Raw genomic sequence first — 17,823 nt, forward strand, 5'->3', positions numbered from 1 at the left:
GTCAAGGAACCTACAGCATTAAAAAAAATAATAATAATTTATAATGACTGATACGTTTATATATAGTGAACTGTGTCACAGTTTTAACATCCTAAACACGATGTAATCGATTTTTATTTTTATTTTGAAATGTACTACACTTGAACTTGCTCTGCCGGCTCAGCCAATCAGAAGTGGTGAAGTAGGGACAGGAGGGACCAGCGCTAAATTACCTAGCAACCGTCCCAAACTCTGCGCTGATAGGATGGCAACGCGGAAGGTTTGGCTTTCATCTCTTTGTAACTTTTATGGAAAATACATGAAAAGTGTCCCGGTTTGAGTAAGTGTGTGAAACAGCGTCTCGTTTTGGGGCTTGGGTACACACACATATTTCCTCTAAGTAGCGGGACACATTTTGTTTGTTTAATCAATAGTGACGTCGTTTTGAGTGTGTAACTCTGTTGGCTAGCTTAATTAAATGCTAAAACACCTGTGTACCGCGAGCCCTTTACGGTAAAAAACATAAAAAGTGAAACATTTGATCTTTTATTTAAGTATTAAATATTCAACTTTAAAACCACACGTGAAATATACTGTAGTTAAGATCTTTGCTATGTACCCCAATGTGTCTTTGTCAGTTCATGAATACAATACGTGTGTGTTTAATTGACTGATTTACATGACACAGGGCATTAGAATACGTTTCTAGTGATAAGTATCATTTTCCTGTGAGAAATGTTAACAAAGCTATGACTAAAACCCATGAAAATGCAACAATTTCATGCCATTCTTAATACTAAGTCTTCTGTTAAATTTGAGTTTAAAATTTTAATAACGGCGTCACGGTGGGTGACTGGTTAGCACATCTGCCTCACAGTTCTGAGGACCGGGGTTCAATCCCCGGCCCCGCCTGTGTGGAGTTTGCATGTTTTCCCCGTTTCCTCCCACATCCCAAAAACATGCATGCGAGGTTAATTGAAGACTCTAAATTGCCCGTAGGTGTGAATGTGAGTGCGAATGGTTGTTTGTTTCTATGTGCCCTGTGATTGGCTGGCATCCAGTTCAGGGTGTACCCCGCCTCCTGCCCGATGATAGCTGGGATAGGCTCCAGCACGCCCGCGACCCTAGTGAGGAGAAGTGGCTCAGACAATCGATGGATGGATGATTAAAACCCATGAAAATGCAACAATTTCATGCCATTCTTAATACATCCCAAAAACATGCATGGTAGGTTGATTGAAGACTAAATTGCCCGTAGGTGTGAATGTGAATGGTGGTTTGTTTCTATGTGCCCTGCGATTGGCTGGTGACCAGTTCGGGTTGTACCCCGCCTCTCGCCCGAGGATAGCTGGGATAGGCTCCAGCACGCCCGCGACCCTAGTGAGGATAAACCGAACGGAAGATGATTGAATGAATGAAATGTTAGTAACTTTCTTAATCTGTATCCTTTTTTTTCTCAAAAGGTTTGTTATTGGAAAGCTTTGCTAAACACAGAACTTGACAACATATAATAATGATATTAATTATTTTTAGTTAATTCCAAAGTTAAATATACAAGATTTGAGAGTGACATTTTTATGGTGGTAGTACGGTGCAGGAGTGGTTATCACGTCTGCCTCTCAGTCCTGAGGGTCGTTGTTCCAATCGAATCGAACAGAACCTGCATGTTAGGTTAAGTGATGACTTATTTGTTCATAGGTGTGAACGAGAGTAAATAGTTGGTTCAATCAACCAAAAAATAAAGACAATAATCAGTATAGAAAATGGATGGATGCATGCCTAAACGTGAGGTTGAAAATGTTTCCCTATTTGACAGGATTCCAAATTAAGCAGCAGGTTGGTGATCACCTCAGTGGCCCTTCAAGATCACATCACCAAGAACCTTCTCGAACCCGATTTCTTGCTTTCGAACCCGCTGCTGACCTTCAAAAGCAAAGGGCACACAATTCCCCACGCAAGAGAGAGAAGGAACCGAAGGGATGCCCCTCAGAGACTCGAAGAAGCGCGAGAATATGTGCTCGATCCCACTCCGCCACCTCTGACGTTAGGTAGATAGGCCTAACTTTGGGACGATTGGATCTGTCTGGTAATGTCTCACTTGTGTTTCCATATTTTTATTTGCCAGCTCAGAGGATGGGCTTGGTGGCCTCGCCCCCGGAGAGGCTGAGCGAGGACGAGTGGACTCTGGTTAAGGCAAGGTCCGTCCAGCAACGGGAATCCGAGCAGCCTTGCGCAATATGCAGAGAGCCCTTCTGCCTTCAGCCTCAGGTAGTCACTCCGATTCAGTTTGCCTGTCTGACAGGTGTGCAAAAAAAAAAGCAGCGTTTTTATCTCCATCCATCCATTTTCAATCCTGCTTTTACACTCATTAGGATCACGAATGAGCTGGATTCTATCCCAGCTGACTCTGCCCGAGAGGTGGGGTACACCCTGGACAGGTCCCCAGCCAATTGCAAGGCCGTTGAAAACCAACAGATTCATTTCACTTCCATTATGAATTGCCTGTAATTTTTCTTTTTACAAAAAAAAAAAAATAATCCCTAGATCAATGTTGAATGTGCAATATATGTGTCAGACTGTCGCTTGTAGTCTCCGCTCCAGTGGCTTGTGGTGCTGCTGGAAATTGTACACAGCAGGGGGGCCTTTTCTCCAGTGATGGAGTGTGTTGACCAAGCCCAAAACAATGGAAAATCAATACGCTTCTCGCCCCCAACCCCCATTCCACTCGCTTGCCCTGTAGAGATCTAAGTCAACTGGCTTGTGTGTCAAGTCGGATTGCTTGAAAGAGCATTACAGAGGTCCTCTCGCAGGTAGTCCAGGTTCCAGCCGGCACACAGAGACTCCTCCTGAGTCCCTCTGTCCTCTTGGTAAATAACACTTAGCTACACACTTTCACATATGTGCCCGAATACACATGTCTTTAAGCTGGAAGCTCACACACACACACGCATTGGTTAATTCTGAACACAGCCATGTCACAGGTAAAAGAGGGTGTGAACAGTTGTGCAACCACATTATCTCAGGTATTGATTTTTACTTCCCCTCTCGAAAAGGTTCCAAAAATATTTTCAATTGAGTTCCATGTTTTTCAGCAGTTCACATTAATGGTGGAAAAAGTTTAGAATTGATTTATCTTGGTCTCATTTTTTATGCGGTATTACAAAAATCTTGCATTTGAACATGGGTGTGTAGACTTTTTATATCCACTGTATCTGCATGTGTGTGTGCTGTTACTTTTCACATCCTCGTTGTGTCTCCTCTCCTTAGGTGTTGCTGTCCTGCTCGCACGTCTTCCACAGAGCGTGTCTCCAGGCCTTCGAGAGGTTCTCCGGCAGGAAGCGCTGCCCCATGTGCCGCCGGGAGCCGTACGAAACGCGGGTGATCCACGACGCCGCGCGCCTCTTCCAAAACCAGTGCGCCGCCAGGTGTATATGACTAACAAAAAAGACATTTTATAGAGAATAACCATAGTTTAACATACAAAAACAAATACATATAAATGATTAATAAAATTGATATATCAGAATCAGCTTTATCGGCCAAGTATGTTAAAAGACACACAAGGAATTTGTCTTTGGAAGTTGGAGCCGCTCTAGTATGACGACAAACAGCCACTATGACGAAATATACATTTATGAACATTAAACATCACTTTGCCTTTCGTGAAAACTGTTGATGGTGTATAAATACAGTAGATGGCGAAGAGGAGAGTTCCTTGATTGGAAGTGTAATCCTCTATTTTCCTACTTCAAGTCGTTTTTTGAATTCTTTGGTGTTTCTCGTCTTCGTTATCAAACTTCGGCATTTGGAACTTAACAAGGAAATGCAATAAGGTTGCTTTGTGCGTGCACTTGATTCGAGGAAATTAGTGCCAGAGTCACATGGGCATGCGGGTAAGTTTGCTACGGACCATTTTCAACTGTATGAGTGGATGTTCGAAAACCCGGACAAGATTTGCGTGAAAAAAACTGTCGAAAACCACATCGTACGAAAATTAGTACATACAAAAACTGAGGCTCCACTGTATTTACTTTGGAAACTGCTTGGTAAAAAATAATTTATGTATACATGGACATTAATTGTATTGTACGAAAAGATAGATGAAGTTCCATTCCTGGTTGGGATGGTCATCATCGCCCTTTTCCTCATTTTCATCACTTACAATAGATCTCATTAAATTGCGTCCCGTAATGTTTTAGGGAAGTGTACATGTATTAATTGCTGGTGATGTCACTTTATACATTCAGAATTCAAGCGTTCTGGCGAGGCTACGTGACCCGGAAGTGGTACGGGAACATTCGGAGAACCGTCTGCCCGAAAGACAAGCACCTCCGGCGCAAATTCTTCGAAGCAAAGGTGAGTTTGTCTTCGATCGGGGCATGACATCATCACAATGAGCCTTTTAATGGGTCATATACATACATGCTTGTTCTTGTCTCCCCATGGAACTTTATTTTACCTTAATGGGTCAAATAAAGACAAATGTTGCATCACAGACTTTGTGTTGAAGGCACTCTCTGACCCCAAGTTTACACACACACACACACACACACACACCTTCACCTGCGTTCACCCTCTCAAGCCCCTTTGATGCTTTGTGAACTTCTCCATGTTTGTTCGCTAATACGGAGAGAGTTTTTGTGTTTTAGTCAAACAGTCTGAACATTCCAGACTCCATACAAAAGCACAATGCCTCCCGCACTTGTTTGGGTCTGCTATTCCGTCATCGATTAATGTGTGCGTGCGTGTTTGTGTGTGTTGTGTGGCTCAAGAGGCGACTGTAGTGTTTGGATATCTGGCCCAGGGAGCCGTGTGTCACATTCTGACCTGTGTTTGTTTGCGTGTTGAATGATGGCGTCGCCTTCAAGGTGCCTCGTAGCAACAAGGGAACATTGCCACCTAGTGAACCTGACCCAGGTCTTGGATGAGCGTAGTTCTTGACGCTGTTGTGCATCTTAAGCTTTCCGAATAATTTGTGAGACAAACAAAACAGAAAAGTCAACATCTGAACAGTGAATATGTTCCAGACCCCTGCGCAATAGGTGAAAATCCATGATATAAGGAGACCATATAAAAACTTTAAAAAAATAGTTTTACCCCTCCCACACGCATTCACCACATTTAAACGTATTAAAACACACTTTATGAACACATCGGAAACACATTTGAACGGAAAGAACATCCATCCATCCATCCATCCATCCATTATCTACACCGCTTATCCTCACTAGGGTCGTGGGTATGCTGTAGCCTATCCCAGCTAACTGCGGGCAGGAGGTGGGGTACACCCTGAACTGGTTGCCAGTCAATCGCAGGGCACATATAAACACAAGCATTCACAATCACATTCATACCTACGGACAATTTAGGGTCCTCAATTAACCTACCGTGCATGCTGTTGGGATGTGGGAGGAAACCGGAGTACCCGTAGAAAACTCACACAGGCACGCAGGGAGAACATGCTAACTCCACACAGGCGGGCCAGGATTTGAACCCCGGTCCTCAGAACTGTGCGGCAGATATGCTAACCAGTCGTCTACCGTGGCGCCCGGAAAGAACTACTGTACATATTGTAGTATCGGTATAGTAGATTGTGCCTGTTAGATACATGCATGTGCCTTTGCATGTGACGTCTGCACTTCATACACCACACTGTGTGTATGTGGCGCACGGATAAAAAAAATCGACTAAAATCGGAAATTGAAATTTTGTGGGGGAAAAAAAATTCAGAGACTTTATCTTTAGGCCCTGTCAGCCAGTCCTACTTTCCACGAGGGTCATTCCACTCCACGCGTAATCAGCAAAGTGCTTTGCGCTTGGAGGTGGCAGACGAGGCACGAGTGACAGGTGGACGAGGGCCGCCGCTTTTTAATGAACGTCTCCGCCGTCGCCCTCCATCACCGCGCTTGTTAAATCCCGCCGCGGCACATCAAACGCAGACATTTACTGAGCCCATTAAGTCGGCCGTGACACATTAGGCCCCGCCCACCAAGTCGCCGTTGCCTGTCAATCACCGGTGTGATTTAGCGGTCGTGTGGGTGGTCACGAGATTCTCATATCTTTTGTCGCTCTCGGGATGATCTTCAAGAACACGGCGCTGACAGGTCTGATCGACTCCCATTTTGAAGGCCGGGTGGGTGATTGGTGGCGGGTGAGGTAGTAGGGGGGTGGGGGGTCTTGTTTGCTTAGCTGACTGTAATGCAAACAGGCATGTTGGTGCTGGGCCGGGGCTGGGCCCTTGCGAGCCTTTTCATGGCAATAAACCGTCTTTGTAGAATGAAGACAACAAAATGAACAAGAAATCAACAAATCTCAGCTTTCCATTTTGTCCAATTCAAAGTCCTGACCCGGAGTCAACACACTGAAGTTCTATTTAAAGGGTGGGTAAAGTATGTTCTTTAATCCAGCCCACTGAGCATATTTACATTAGTAAGAGTCCTGTACTATGCGTTGTAGAGGTGTAACGATTCATTGATTAATTGACAACTAATCGATTCTCAAATGACCTGGCCCATGTGTTCAAAACTCAGATTTTAAAAATCCAAGTTTGACCGCCCCTGTTCTATCTTCTCTGTTGACGAGGAGATAACGTCCTCTGCGCTCCGCCTCCTCTTCCCCTTCGTGTTTCCGCTCCTGTGTCAAAATTCACCACGGGCCCCGACTGTTTGTTCGGCTCGTCGGAAAAATCGGCCCGCCTCGTAAAACGGCCTCCACCCGGGCGCTTAACCGTTGTTGAATTAGTGATAAAAGGCCAGCTGTAAAGCAATTCTGACAGCTTCATACTCGGAAGACCACATGTTGTGTAACGTGAGCATGTTGAGATGTTACTACAGGCTTTACGGTAACGACCGTGTTCAGACGCTTCTGTAAGCTTCATGGTAATGACTGACGGTCCAGGGATTCCCTAACGTCTTCAGCTGAAGACCCAGCACGGTCGAATAGTGGTTCGAACATCTGCCTCACAGTCCGGGTACTCTGGTTTCCTCCCACACCTCAAATATATGCTACTTAGGTTAATGTAATTTGTCTATATGTCGCCTGTGATTGACTGGTGACCAGTCCAATGTGTACACCAGTCAAAAATTCTTTGTTTTTATTATTTCCCCACTTTTGTGTCCTACCACTCTTCCACAGTTCTCTAACAATTCAAATCATTCAAACTTCAAAATACTCACAAAATTCAGGACAGGTGGGTTTGTATTTTTCATGTTCCCAAATTTTATCCCAGAATTCCAGATTTTCCACAAGAAAATATACCAAATGAATGAGACCTTCAGAAAAAAATCAGACCTCCTTCCACATTTCTTGGTTCGGTCAAACCATTCCAACCTCAAATAGTTTGTCTCACTTTGGACTATGGAACTATTTATCACATCCCATCTAAAAAAAATTTTCCACATTTCCCATGTCAACATTCCCAAACTAATGCAGACATTTCACATGTTGCCAGTCTTCCACATTTTTCGACCAATTCAAACCATTCCAACTGCAAACTGTTGGTCTCACTCAGAACATCTACGGAACTATTTATCACATTTCCAAAATTCCCACATTTTCATAATATAGGTCCCAAAGAGATACTTTACATATTCACCTCCTCCTTCCACAATTCTTGGCCGATTCAGACCATTAGAACTTCAAAATGTTCAATTAAATTCCCCAGCATTTCACAAAAGTAATGGTCTTCAATCAGTTTGCTCTGTTGTCATGGTGATAGTTTTGTTTCGGCCCACACTCAGCAAAGTGAATGATTAACAATTTGCGTGTATTCAAATAGACATATCTGCGTGAGTGTTTTCCCATGTCTCCCAGCACCGTCTCGTTCTCTGTACCGCTTTCCATGAATTGTCCTTGTTAGTGGACTTGTACTGATCCATCACGATACACAAATCCACAAAATTAGCCTTCCCTTGAAAACACAGCAGTGCATTGTGTATGACCGTATGCCCCCGTGTCAATAAAATGCTTCTTCTCATCAGCTGCAGGAGCTGAGCGACAGCTTTGTGCGACGCTGTCACATCGACGTCGAGGCTTTTCTCAGCGATATCGACCTTTCGCTGTCATCGAGCCGCCGAGTGTTCCGGCAGCTGGAGAGCAAAAAACATGTCCCTGAGCCTCAGGAGGACGACTGGGAGCGCATACAGAGTCAGGTCAGGGGGGAAAAAAAATCCTCCTCCTTCTATAGCCTTTACCGTGACATGTTCACACTTGCACGGGCACGACAGGGAAGAACACATCCGTCCAGAGGTGATCATTAATTTACCCAAATAATCAATATGCCTGTTTTTACACAAATCACATGCCAGTTTTAAAAAGCATGATGGGCCTGTCCATGTTCCACAAAGAGAGTATGCAGTGACAATTGTCTGTGGCCAGAACTAAGCCCACCTGTTGATTGACTTTTGGTGATAAAATTGGTGCCAGAGCACTTATTGCTGTTTTTTATTATGTCTCCTGTTGAAAAAGTATGGACAGAGATACCTTGACTTACGAGTGCCCAAACTAAAAAAAAAAAACATGTTCCTTTATGTACGAGCCAAAATTTTACTTCCGAGCGAGCTTCAGATATGTTGGGAGAAAAATGAACAGCCACAGTCGCAAGGCACTTTCAGCCATTTATTTAATGGGACCTACAGTCACAACACACAAATATAAAATGAAAACACTCACAAAGAGCTTGGAGCAGATGCTTACACTGAACTAACGTTGTTGTCAAACCAGGTGACTCAGCGCGGGGCCAGCGACTGCCCCATCTGCCTGATGGCGCTGCGCATCCCGGGAGCTGCTCCGCGGTCCTCCGGCTTCAAGCTCCATCAACGAGGGAGACGCTCAGTGCTCTTGTCCTGCTCCCACCTCTTCCACCAGGTCTGCCTGGACGCCTTCGAGGCCTTCACTGCGGACCGCATCCCCGCGTGCCCCCTGTGCAGATCCACCTATCACAAGAAGCTCATCTGAAGCAGGTAGAGAATATCTTTTGGGTTATTGCTGTTAGGGAAATAAGGATAGAACACTAAAGGATACGATGGAATAGATGTCATTGTATTAGCCTTGCCCAACTAGGAGGGGGGAAACCCTCAAATTTGGAAACTGTCTTTGTTAATTTTTGTGTGTCCTATCAAGATTAATTAACATATGTGCGGAATTTTATGTCAGTCATACACACTAGTGCCCGGCTTAAAATTTTACATTTCTCTAGGTAGCATCCTAGACCCTTAAAATAAACTTTTGCCAGGATATGATTTCAACAAGGCGGCACGGTGGGCAACTGGTTAGAGCGTCTACCTCACAGTTCTGAGGACTGGGGTTCAATCCCCGGCCCCACCTGTGTGGAGTTTGCATGTTCTCCCCGTGCCTGCGTGGGTTTTCTCCGGGCACTCCGGTTTCCTCCCACATCCCAAAAACATGCATGCTAGGTTAATTGACAACTCTAAATTGCCCGTAGGTGTGAATGTGCGTGCGAATGGTTGTTTGTTTATAGGTGCCCTGCGATTGGCTGGTAACCAGTTCAGGGTGTACCCCGCCTCCTGCCCAATGATAGCTGGGATAGGCTCCAGCACACCCTCGACCCTAGTGAGGAGAGGCGACTCAGAAAATGGATGGATGGATGAATGATTTCAAGTTTTTGAGTATGGCCAAAAGGCGATGCAGTTGCTGGAATAACAATACAGAAATTGGATTTACCCTAAAGAGATTATAATTATTTCCGTAAATTGAAAAAAATGTAAATCCTGAATCGGTTTGTTAATATCAGAGCATTTTTTTCAAATCCGAGTATGAGTACAGACGAACATTATTAGCACCTGTATCAGTATCTGTGCATCCCGAGTTCTAATATTGTGTGTCAGGTCTGGAGCAATATTGTGTCTTTCAGCCTCTATTTTTATAGTTTAGTTTTTGTGAAATATCAAGCTATTCCTGTTTTACGTCAGAACACAAAGATGACAATCACAGGGATATCTTTGAATTTTTATTTGCAAACCCACAAACATAAAAAATAAACAAAACAGCCGACTGAGAAATTGTTTTAAAAAAATACATTCACAAAACAAGTACCCCCTGGGGAAAACATAGACACGCATAAAGACTGAGCTGCATCACTTTAAAAGTAAATGCCCACACACCCACACAGCACAGAGATGAATAGAAAACCCAAGTAGGGCTGTGATGTTTTATTAGAGGTGCGATGGCCTGCTCACCCGAAAAAGGCTGGCACCGACTTCCCTGACAGATAGCCCACTTTGCAGAAAAATTTTTTGAGCTGTGCTTTTGATTTTTTTCTTCCCCGTAGTTTTCAAATGGCACAACTCTATTTGACAATCTAAAGTATTTCTCTATACACCCCTAAAACCAGATCTTTGGTCCTGTTCTGCTTTTCACATCCAATTAGAGCTGCATTTTTGACATAAAGTAGTCCATGCCTCAATCACACAAAATGCATATACTGTACACACACACTGTACACACACACATAACACACACACACACACACACATTTAAACAACTTCCTTTCTTGACATCGTATGAGTCGCCATGACAACACATCCGCAGTATACACGCCGTAATCTGTCACTCGCCTTTACAGGCCTCCAGGCTGGTGACCGTTTCTATGACAACATTGACGGCGAAAAGAAAAGAGTGCGCATCGTACGTCGCTGGCTTCAGACTAACCTGGCTAGGATCACAGTGGAACTGTCTAGAGAGCAACACAAAACAAAACAAAAATAAAAAATAAAAAAGACACGACACGACCTTTAACGTTAAGCCTGCGACAGGCTCGCCGTTTAAGGCATTCACGGTGCTTCTCGGGACCGAGGGCGACCGGTTAACGTGACGGCCTGAGTTCAACCTGCACATTGTTTTCGTGTGTTTGTGCATTTGATTGTTTGCATGGGACTCGGGTTGGGGCAGTATGTACACATTGCTCGGTATGCGCTCGCCACATATACTTCCAAATAATGCAAAAAGAGCTATGAAACATATGTACATGTGAATACAATTTGCACCCAAAAATAATCTATAGTGCCCTTTTTTTGGTGTGTGTTTGTGTGTGTGTGTGTGTGGAAGCAAAAGATTCTTGTACTTCATAAAATAAAAGTCCTTGCATATCAACTGGCTCAAACTCAAATATGGAGCACCTAAAAAAGTTCAGACAGCAAAATGCTCAAATCCAACATGCCTTTTCCACTGCACGGAACTGACCCTCAATCTCCATTGTTTTTGTTAGTCGGGTTCTGACTACGGTTGCAAAGAGGTGGAAAATGTTTGGTAAGAAAGGTTTCCGTTAAATTTCCAAGGGAATTTAAGATGGGAGAAATGTGAAAATAATAAAAATTGGAAACGTTTCATGGGAATTATGTGAATTAACAGGGAATGGAGGGTAATTTAATGGAAAAGGTATTGTATTCGAGCACAAATTAAAAAAAAATTTCATGAGCAGGGATCCATGAAAAATAGATGGATAGCGCTCCTTGCCCACACGTAAGGGAATTACAGTACCTTAATTGCAAATGTTTTTCCCCCACCTTACTCGAGCGGCGGCATATCTGAATCTCATTAGTAACTAAAATTTTGCCTCGCAGCATATAGCTCACCAATCTTGAAAAAAATCCCAAATTTGAGCACTTGTAAATTAAGTTACCACTGTAATTGCATGGCCATTTAATCAAGATTATGTCTAAATAGTCGTTCCCTAAGTATTAAATTCCCTATTAAGACCCAACCCTAATTTTTTGTAAATTCCTGGTGCATTCAAATGGAAAGTTTCCAGCAACCCGAGTTCTGACTGATGCGTTCAACGCGGCGTGTTTTTTGCAACTGGAAAACTGACCATTCCGAAGTGGTGTGCGTAGTAGTAGCAGCACAGTGCGGTGGAAAAGTGGCGTAGTTGTGACCGCATTATTTCATTTACAAACATTCTCAAAGAAACAAACAACGAACCCACTGAAGTGATAAGACCAGAAACTGAATAGTGAAGCTTGATGTCGTGTTTTTTTTTTATTTTTTTTATTAAGTTATCAAAGCCTCATTCCCATCAAGGGTTCAGGTCGGTAAGTCTGGCATTTTGTTTTTAAGGTTTCCAAAATATTGGAGCCATCCATTTTTTTGGTGCAGCCTCGTTGGGCTAAACACACTTGATTGACCTGTTCCGAACTGACAACTTAGTGGAAACGTGGCCAAAGAGAACTTGAGGATGTGAAGCACAGTGGAGGGCGAGCGAGTCGAGGTCAAGCAGACTGCGGCGAGGGAGCTCCATCTAACCCCTCAGTCTCTTCTCGGCTGCGTCCCAGCTCCCATCTGAGACGCAGGGGACGGAATGTCACGAAGCGAAATGGCCCCCGGCTTCCATTTGCAGCGCCTGCCAGACGCCGCTCGGGTTCATCAAGTTACCCGCCAATCCCCTTTCACCTTTCAGCAGTCAGGCCGCCGCTGTGGCAATCTTCCTCCTGTCAAACCTTTCACAGAGTTTTCTGATGCCCGTTGGCCGAGATCTTCCCAGATTCTGGGTCCGTGGGGCTGTATGACAGTTGCAATTTATCTAGACCTGGGCAGGGTGAGATAAGGGAGAGAGATTTCATTAAGAAAAGCATTTGCCTGCGCCTCTGACTGACATCTTCTAACCCCCGTCCGAGCCAGACCATCAAGCATCCACAAAGCCTTTAACCCTGACATACTATGCGATTCACATTTCACCTGTTTTGACATTGGACATCAATAACAATAGAAATGTCATTCTTTCACCCTGAAATTTGTTTGACAACTTTTCATAAAGTGACACATAATACAGTTACATGAAAACATACAGTATGTTATTCCTTTGTACAAGTTTGTGTACATTGAGGCTGTTCCGTGTCTACTACAATAGATTTTTAATTTAACAGTATGTGTCAAATCAAGGAAAATGGTGGTATAATGGTGGGAATCCTGAAACTGTACATGCCATAAATGTGTGTCTTTCTTATGGGACAGTGGTAACAGTGCTCAAAAGGTAGATTCAAACAGTCCTGAGAACTGTCTGTGTCACCACATTTGCACACGGTTCAACAGAACCGTGCCGGAACATAATGTATGTGTGCGTGGAAAAAAGTGGACCCCAAATTAGAATTGAATGAGTGGTCAATGGCTTCCAAATATTTTGTTTTGTGGATGCTAACAGACTGACAGTAAAACAGTGATGTCATTGTTGGCCGTGTCCTTTTACCTAAGGCCTTGAGGAGTTCCTCCCGTACTGCCGAGGTGAACTTCCTCACCAGACACAGCGTGGTCACCACCGCGAACAACATGTTGTATGAGAGGACGATGTAGAAGTTTCCCAGCCAGTTGAATCTCCCGAAATCTCCTAGCAGATCGAACCTGGTGATCCCTGGTGAATTGACAAACGAGCCGACAAAAAAGGCAGAGTCAGTGCATGTCATCGAGTTGCCCGGAAGAGTGAGAATCCTGGGACATAATTAACAGCCTCTGCGGTGGTTTGAAAATGGGGAGGGTGACTAAGCAGTGCAGTTATACAGGAGGACTCATCACTCCACAAAGACCTTCTTTGGACTGATGAAGGTGTGGTTCCTCTTGTTCGATCTTGGTATTCTAAAGCATCTTGGGTGATCCCATGAAAAGTGGACATTAGACTTCAGTACTTCAGCTTTTGGGGGAAAACCTTTACAGCGAAACTTCTTTTTACCTTCACTAAACTTTGGAATGTGCATGTCCAACTGTGCGATGGTTCAGTACTTTCTGGACCACTTGCTGTTCTCTAACAAGGAGCTGGTGTTTGATCCATGAACATTTCCAAGAATGTCCACTTCTTTTCTAGTCTCTCTGTATCTCTGTGACGTTAAGCTCAGTGGCCACTTCCCTCTGAGATCATCCTGTTTAAAACCTTGCAATGGCAAGTTACTGTTGACCAGTTGTTAGGTGTTGTCTTAGTCTCATGATGTCAAAATGTGAACAGCCAAATGAAGAAATAAAATACCAATTCTAATTGAACCAAGAAACGTATTGGTCCAGTCGTGCATCAAATAGCTGTCGTGATCTTTGCCTTTCAGCTCCTAAAGATTATAGTATTGCGTTTTAGTTTCATCCTGAAATTTCACCTAAAAGTCCAATATCCCTAACGTTTTGTGAGTTCGGTATAACCTCTCACACCTAATAGTAAAACGAGTCCATCGATGGCCTTTCAGTGTGACCTTGAACACACTGCTGGCCTTATGAGCCACAGGCATCAAGGACACAATTGCAGAAATATCTTTATTGAGCATAAGTACTCCAATAATGTTTCCTCTTGGTCGTCTATATGCAGAAATCAGACTGAGGGAGGGTCCTGTGACATCTTCCTAGCCTCTATGGTCAAATGGATTGCCCAATCGATTCAGTGTCTCCAAAGTTCTATTTACAGCCATAGTAAGCACTTCGGAGGCATCAAGGACCTTTAACAAAATTGCCTGTGAGGAGACAGTGGGCAGGGATGATGGGTGACCCCATTCGAGAAAGCTTACCACTGTGGTCCTTGGTTGACTTTTCTATTCTTTTATCGTTACCGCCAATTGATCTGAGCTCAGTTTTATTCTTCTGTCAAAATCCAATTGTGGGAGAAAAGACTTACAGAACGGGAGACATTGATCTGCCACAGAATCATGCAAGGTTTCAGAGCCACAACATCATGACAGGCGGAATTACCAAGACGAATCCTACACACCACAAGTGCCATTAGTAGAGCGTAGACCTCCGCCAACGCCGAACAGTAATGCCAGATACTGACCCGTCTGTCTGTCAAAGCCAGCTTTTTCCCATGTTGCTGGTCTGTGTGAAAGGTACCGACCAGGAATGAGAGGGGACATTCCTGGATTCCGAAGTTGTATCAGTGGCGAAAAATGTGAAGTTTAACACCCGAGACTCAACTTGTCCCATGCGTTGGAATTTTTTAAGATTTAAGATGACTAAGACAACAATATAGCTTTTTAATTTTTGTCCCACGTTGTGTTGAAAGAAATTGTTGCTGCCCAACATATATTCTGTTACACTATTTTATTCTTATTGTGGAAGGTAATACCCACTGCATGAAACAAGACAACGCAATGACCGGCTTCACTGGGTTACGTGGGTAAGGCACAGGCAGTTAAATTATGGCTCGAGAGTTACAACTCTGATACGGAAATTTAGCAGAAACTATGTAGTGGATAGCGAGACAGTCCTTCCTCGTAGCGTAGTGGCTAACCTATTTGCAGGACTGTTTTAAATGGAAAATTGGCACAAAAATTTGTTCTTTCAGTTACATGACAAGAACGTTTGAAAAATATACTACATGAATACATAATTTATTGATATTGAATTTATTTTGTGATATCCCAAATGAATTGGAAGTAATGAAGTTACATTAATGTAGTACTTGAATTACGTTACTGACGTTACCTTACGTTTTTTTACAGGTAACTAGTAACTGTATCAGAATTTTTTTTTTAAAGTAACCCTCCCAACCCTGCTCTTCAACTCAATCTCATGCCTTGACTCCTTTTCATCTATTCAGCATCACAAAGCAGAACCTGTTGATATTTTGTAAAGCTTCCAAGTGAGTCACTGTATGCACTCACACACACACACACACACACACACACACAAACGCTATTTGAACAGCTGTGCTTTGCACTGCATGTTTATTAGTCCCAGTGTTATGTGACAGTGCTGCTCCTGTCATTTTTTTTTTACTTTTTAAGATCCACTCCCAGCGTTCCTTTCATTTCTAATGTCACTATGGGAAGCATTGGGAGAATGTAACTGTCATTAGGGGCGGGGAGAGATCCTTGCTATACTGTGTGCGTTATCCATCCATCCATCCATTTTCTGAGCCGCTTCTCCTCACTAGGGTCGCGGGCGTGCTGGAGGCAATCCCAGCTGTCATCGGGCAGGAGGCGCGGTACATCCTGAACTGGATGCCAGCCAATCGCAGGGCACACAGAAACAAACAACCATTTGCACTCACATTCACACCTACGGGCAATTTAGAGTCTCCAATTAATGCATGTTTTTGGGATGTGGGAGGAAACCGGAGTGCCCGGAGAAAACCCACGCAGGCACGGGGAGAACATGCAAACTCCGCACAGGCGGGGCCGGGGATTGAACCCGGGTCCTCAGAACTGTGAGGCTGACGCTCTAACCGGTCGTCCACCGTGCCGCCGCTGTGTGCGTTATTGTCTTGATAAACGCGGTGGTTACTGCGACGGTAAAGGTAGACACCGGTACTCACCTAATGTTCTGGACATTACTGGCAGGGCTGAACTCAGCACTAGGATGGACACACAGCATCCAATGATCTACAAAATAGGAGAGTTGAGTGAGTCATCAAATGAGTGCACTCCATTTTCTCATCATTACATCAAGATTAATTGGCGATTAATTCCACGCAATTGATTATCACTTTGACTAATCGATTATTATGCCCATCACTACTTCAGAGAAAACTAAGAAGTGGGCGGGTAAGAAGAAAAAAAAGAAAGTGGCACTAATTGACGTGGCCACACACATGCACACAGCACTTGATGTTAAATGGGCTCAACATATTGTACAGTTGGTGCCTGTGAAGTTGCTCATTACCACGTTCTCTGTGTATTATTGTCCTTTCACCGGAGCGTCGCAGCCAGTTAACAAGCCTCACCACTCCCAAACTCATTACCAAGTGAATAGGTGCCACTATGGGCCAAAAAGAACTCACATCCTCTTACCCCCTTTCTCTGACAGAAAAAAAAAAAAAAACTCCCACCCTCTGATGTCAAGAAAAGAGCTTGCACTTTGCTGGTGTTTGCGCACCCCACAAACAAATATTGGAGCGATCAACTAAAGCCATTGAAAGGCCCGGAGGAAAACATTAGTGAGCAGTAGGAGGTTGGAAGGGGTGTTGAGGAAATAGATGAAACACAGAGAGGGGGGCACCTTCGGAACATTCTCAGCACCCTTGCCCCCACTTCACCCTGACCCCCCCACCACACCCCCCAACCCTTGTGCACCCTGTCTTTACCGTTGTCATGGTTGTATCATCCTTCCTAGGAGTGAGACCCTCAAAGAGGCGCAGGCTATAGAAGCCAACCACGGAGGAAGCCATCAAATAACTGGGCATCGAATCAGTCAAGGAGCGAGAAAATGATGATCAAGCTACAAGCAGCAATAAATGGCCCCTCAGACGACGAGCAAAGGACACGGGAGTCCCCGGTTAACGGCAGCGTTCCGTTACAAAGGCTGCAACGAAAACCAAAACTGTACGCAAGTCGGACCACATAGGAGTGTATTACTAACTTACGCTAATGCGGTAATAAAGTCAGAATTACGAGAAACATTTGTATGAAAAAAAAGAAACATTGCATACATTTAAACCAGGGGTGTCAAACATACGACCCAAACCGGGGTTTAATTTCGGCCCGTAGGACAAATTTGAAAGTGAAAAAACATCTGCACATTTTTCCTAAGAAATTTCATTTTGTTCTTATTGTTTTGTAAACGGATAGGGTCATTATATGCAAAGATTTTCACATGTACAGTACTTGTACTGCTTTCTATTAAAAGAAAGTAGAAAAACAGAAACTTCATTATATTGGGATTTTACTGGTTCAGTCCACTTGTCATCACATTACGCTGGATGTGACCCCTGAACTAGTTTGAATGAAATACAGTAGAACCTTGGTTTTCGTGGTTAATCCTTTACAAAAAGTCTGATTAAAACCGAATCTTACGATATCCAAATCAATATTTTTTACCAAATGTTATAATGCTAAGAGAAACTGGCTTTTTAAATGAAGGAAAAAAGCACCTCTGCCAGCAGAGCAGCTTTAATTGACTTTTTGTAGCCGTTCCGAGTCGTCACCT

The 17,823-nt window shown here is 43.8% G+C and overlaps 2 protein-coding genes across 2 annotated transcripts in view; one reads left to right on the forward strand and one right to left on the reverse strand.

The window, feature by feature from the left end:
- The first annotated feature begins 244 nt into the window (after positions 1–244).
- The window catches only part of rnf32 (ring finger protein 32), a 28,155-nt gene continuing 10,576 nt past the window's right edge, over positions 245–17,823 (forward strand). Inside the window, exons 1-7 of the mRNA XM_061665750.1 lie at positions 245–259; positions 1,796–2,027; positions 2,105–2,247; positions 3,247–3,404; positions 4,227–4,335; positions 7,959–8,129; positions 8,701–8,939. Of these exons, the coding sequence (XP_061521734.1) occupies positions 245–259; positions 1,796–2,027; positions 2,105–2,247; positions 3,247–3,404; positions 4,227–4,335; positions 7,959–8,129; positions 8,701–8,934 (1,062 nt within the window). The 3' untranslated portion in view covers positions 8,935–8,939. The remainder of the gene's footprint in view (positions 260–1,795; positions 2,028–2,104; positions 2,248–3,246; positions 3,405–4,226; positions 4,336–7,958; positions 8,130–8,700; positions 8,940–17,823) is intronic.
- The window catches only part of lmbr1 (limb development membrane protein 1), a 46,925-nt gene continuing 39,035 nt past the window's right edge, over positions 9,934–17,823 (reverse strand). The window contains exons 14-17 of the mRNA XM_061665749.1: positions 16,982–17,072; positions 16,214–16,280; positions 13,178–13,339; positions 9,934–12,520 (exon numbers count right to left, since the gene is read on the reverse strand). Of these exons, the coding sequence (XP_061521733.1) occupies positions 12,435–12,520; positions 13,178–13,339; positions 16,214–16,280; positions 16,982–17,072 (406 nt within the window). The 3' untranslated portion in view covers positions 9,934–12,434. The remainder of the gene's footprint in view (positions 12,521–13,177; positions 13,340–16,213; positions 16,281–16,981; positions 17,073–17,823) is intronic.

Source organism: Phycodurus eques, chromosome 21 (assembly GCF_024500275.1).
Source record: "Phycodurus eques isolate BA_2022a chromosome 21, UOR_Pequ_1.1, whole genome shotgun sequence".
NCBI lineage: Eukaryota > Metazoa > Chordata > Actinopteri > Syngnathiformes > Syngnathidae > Phycodurus > Phycodurus eques.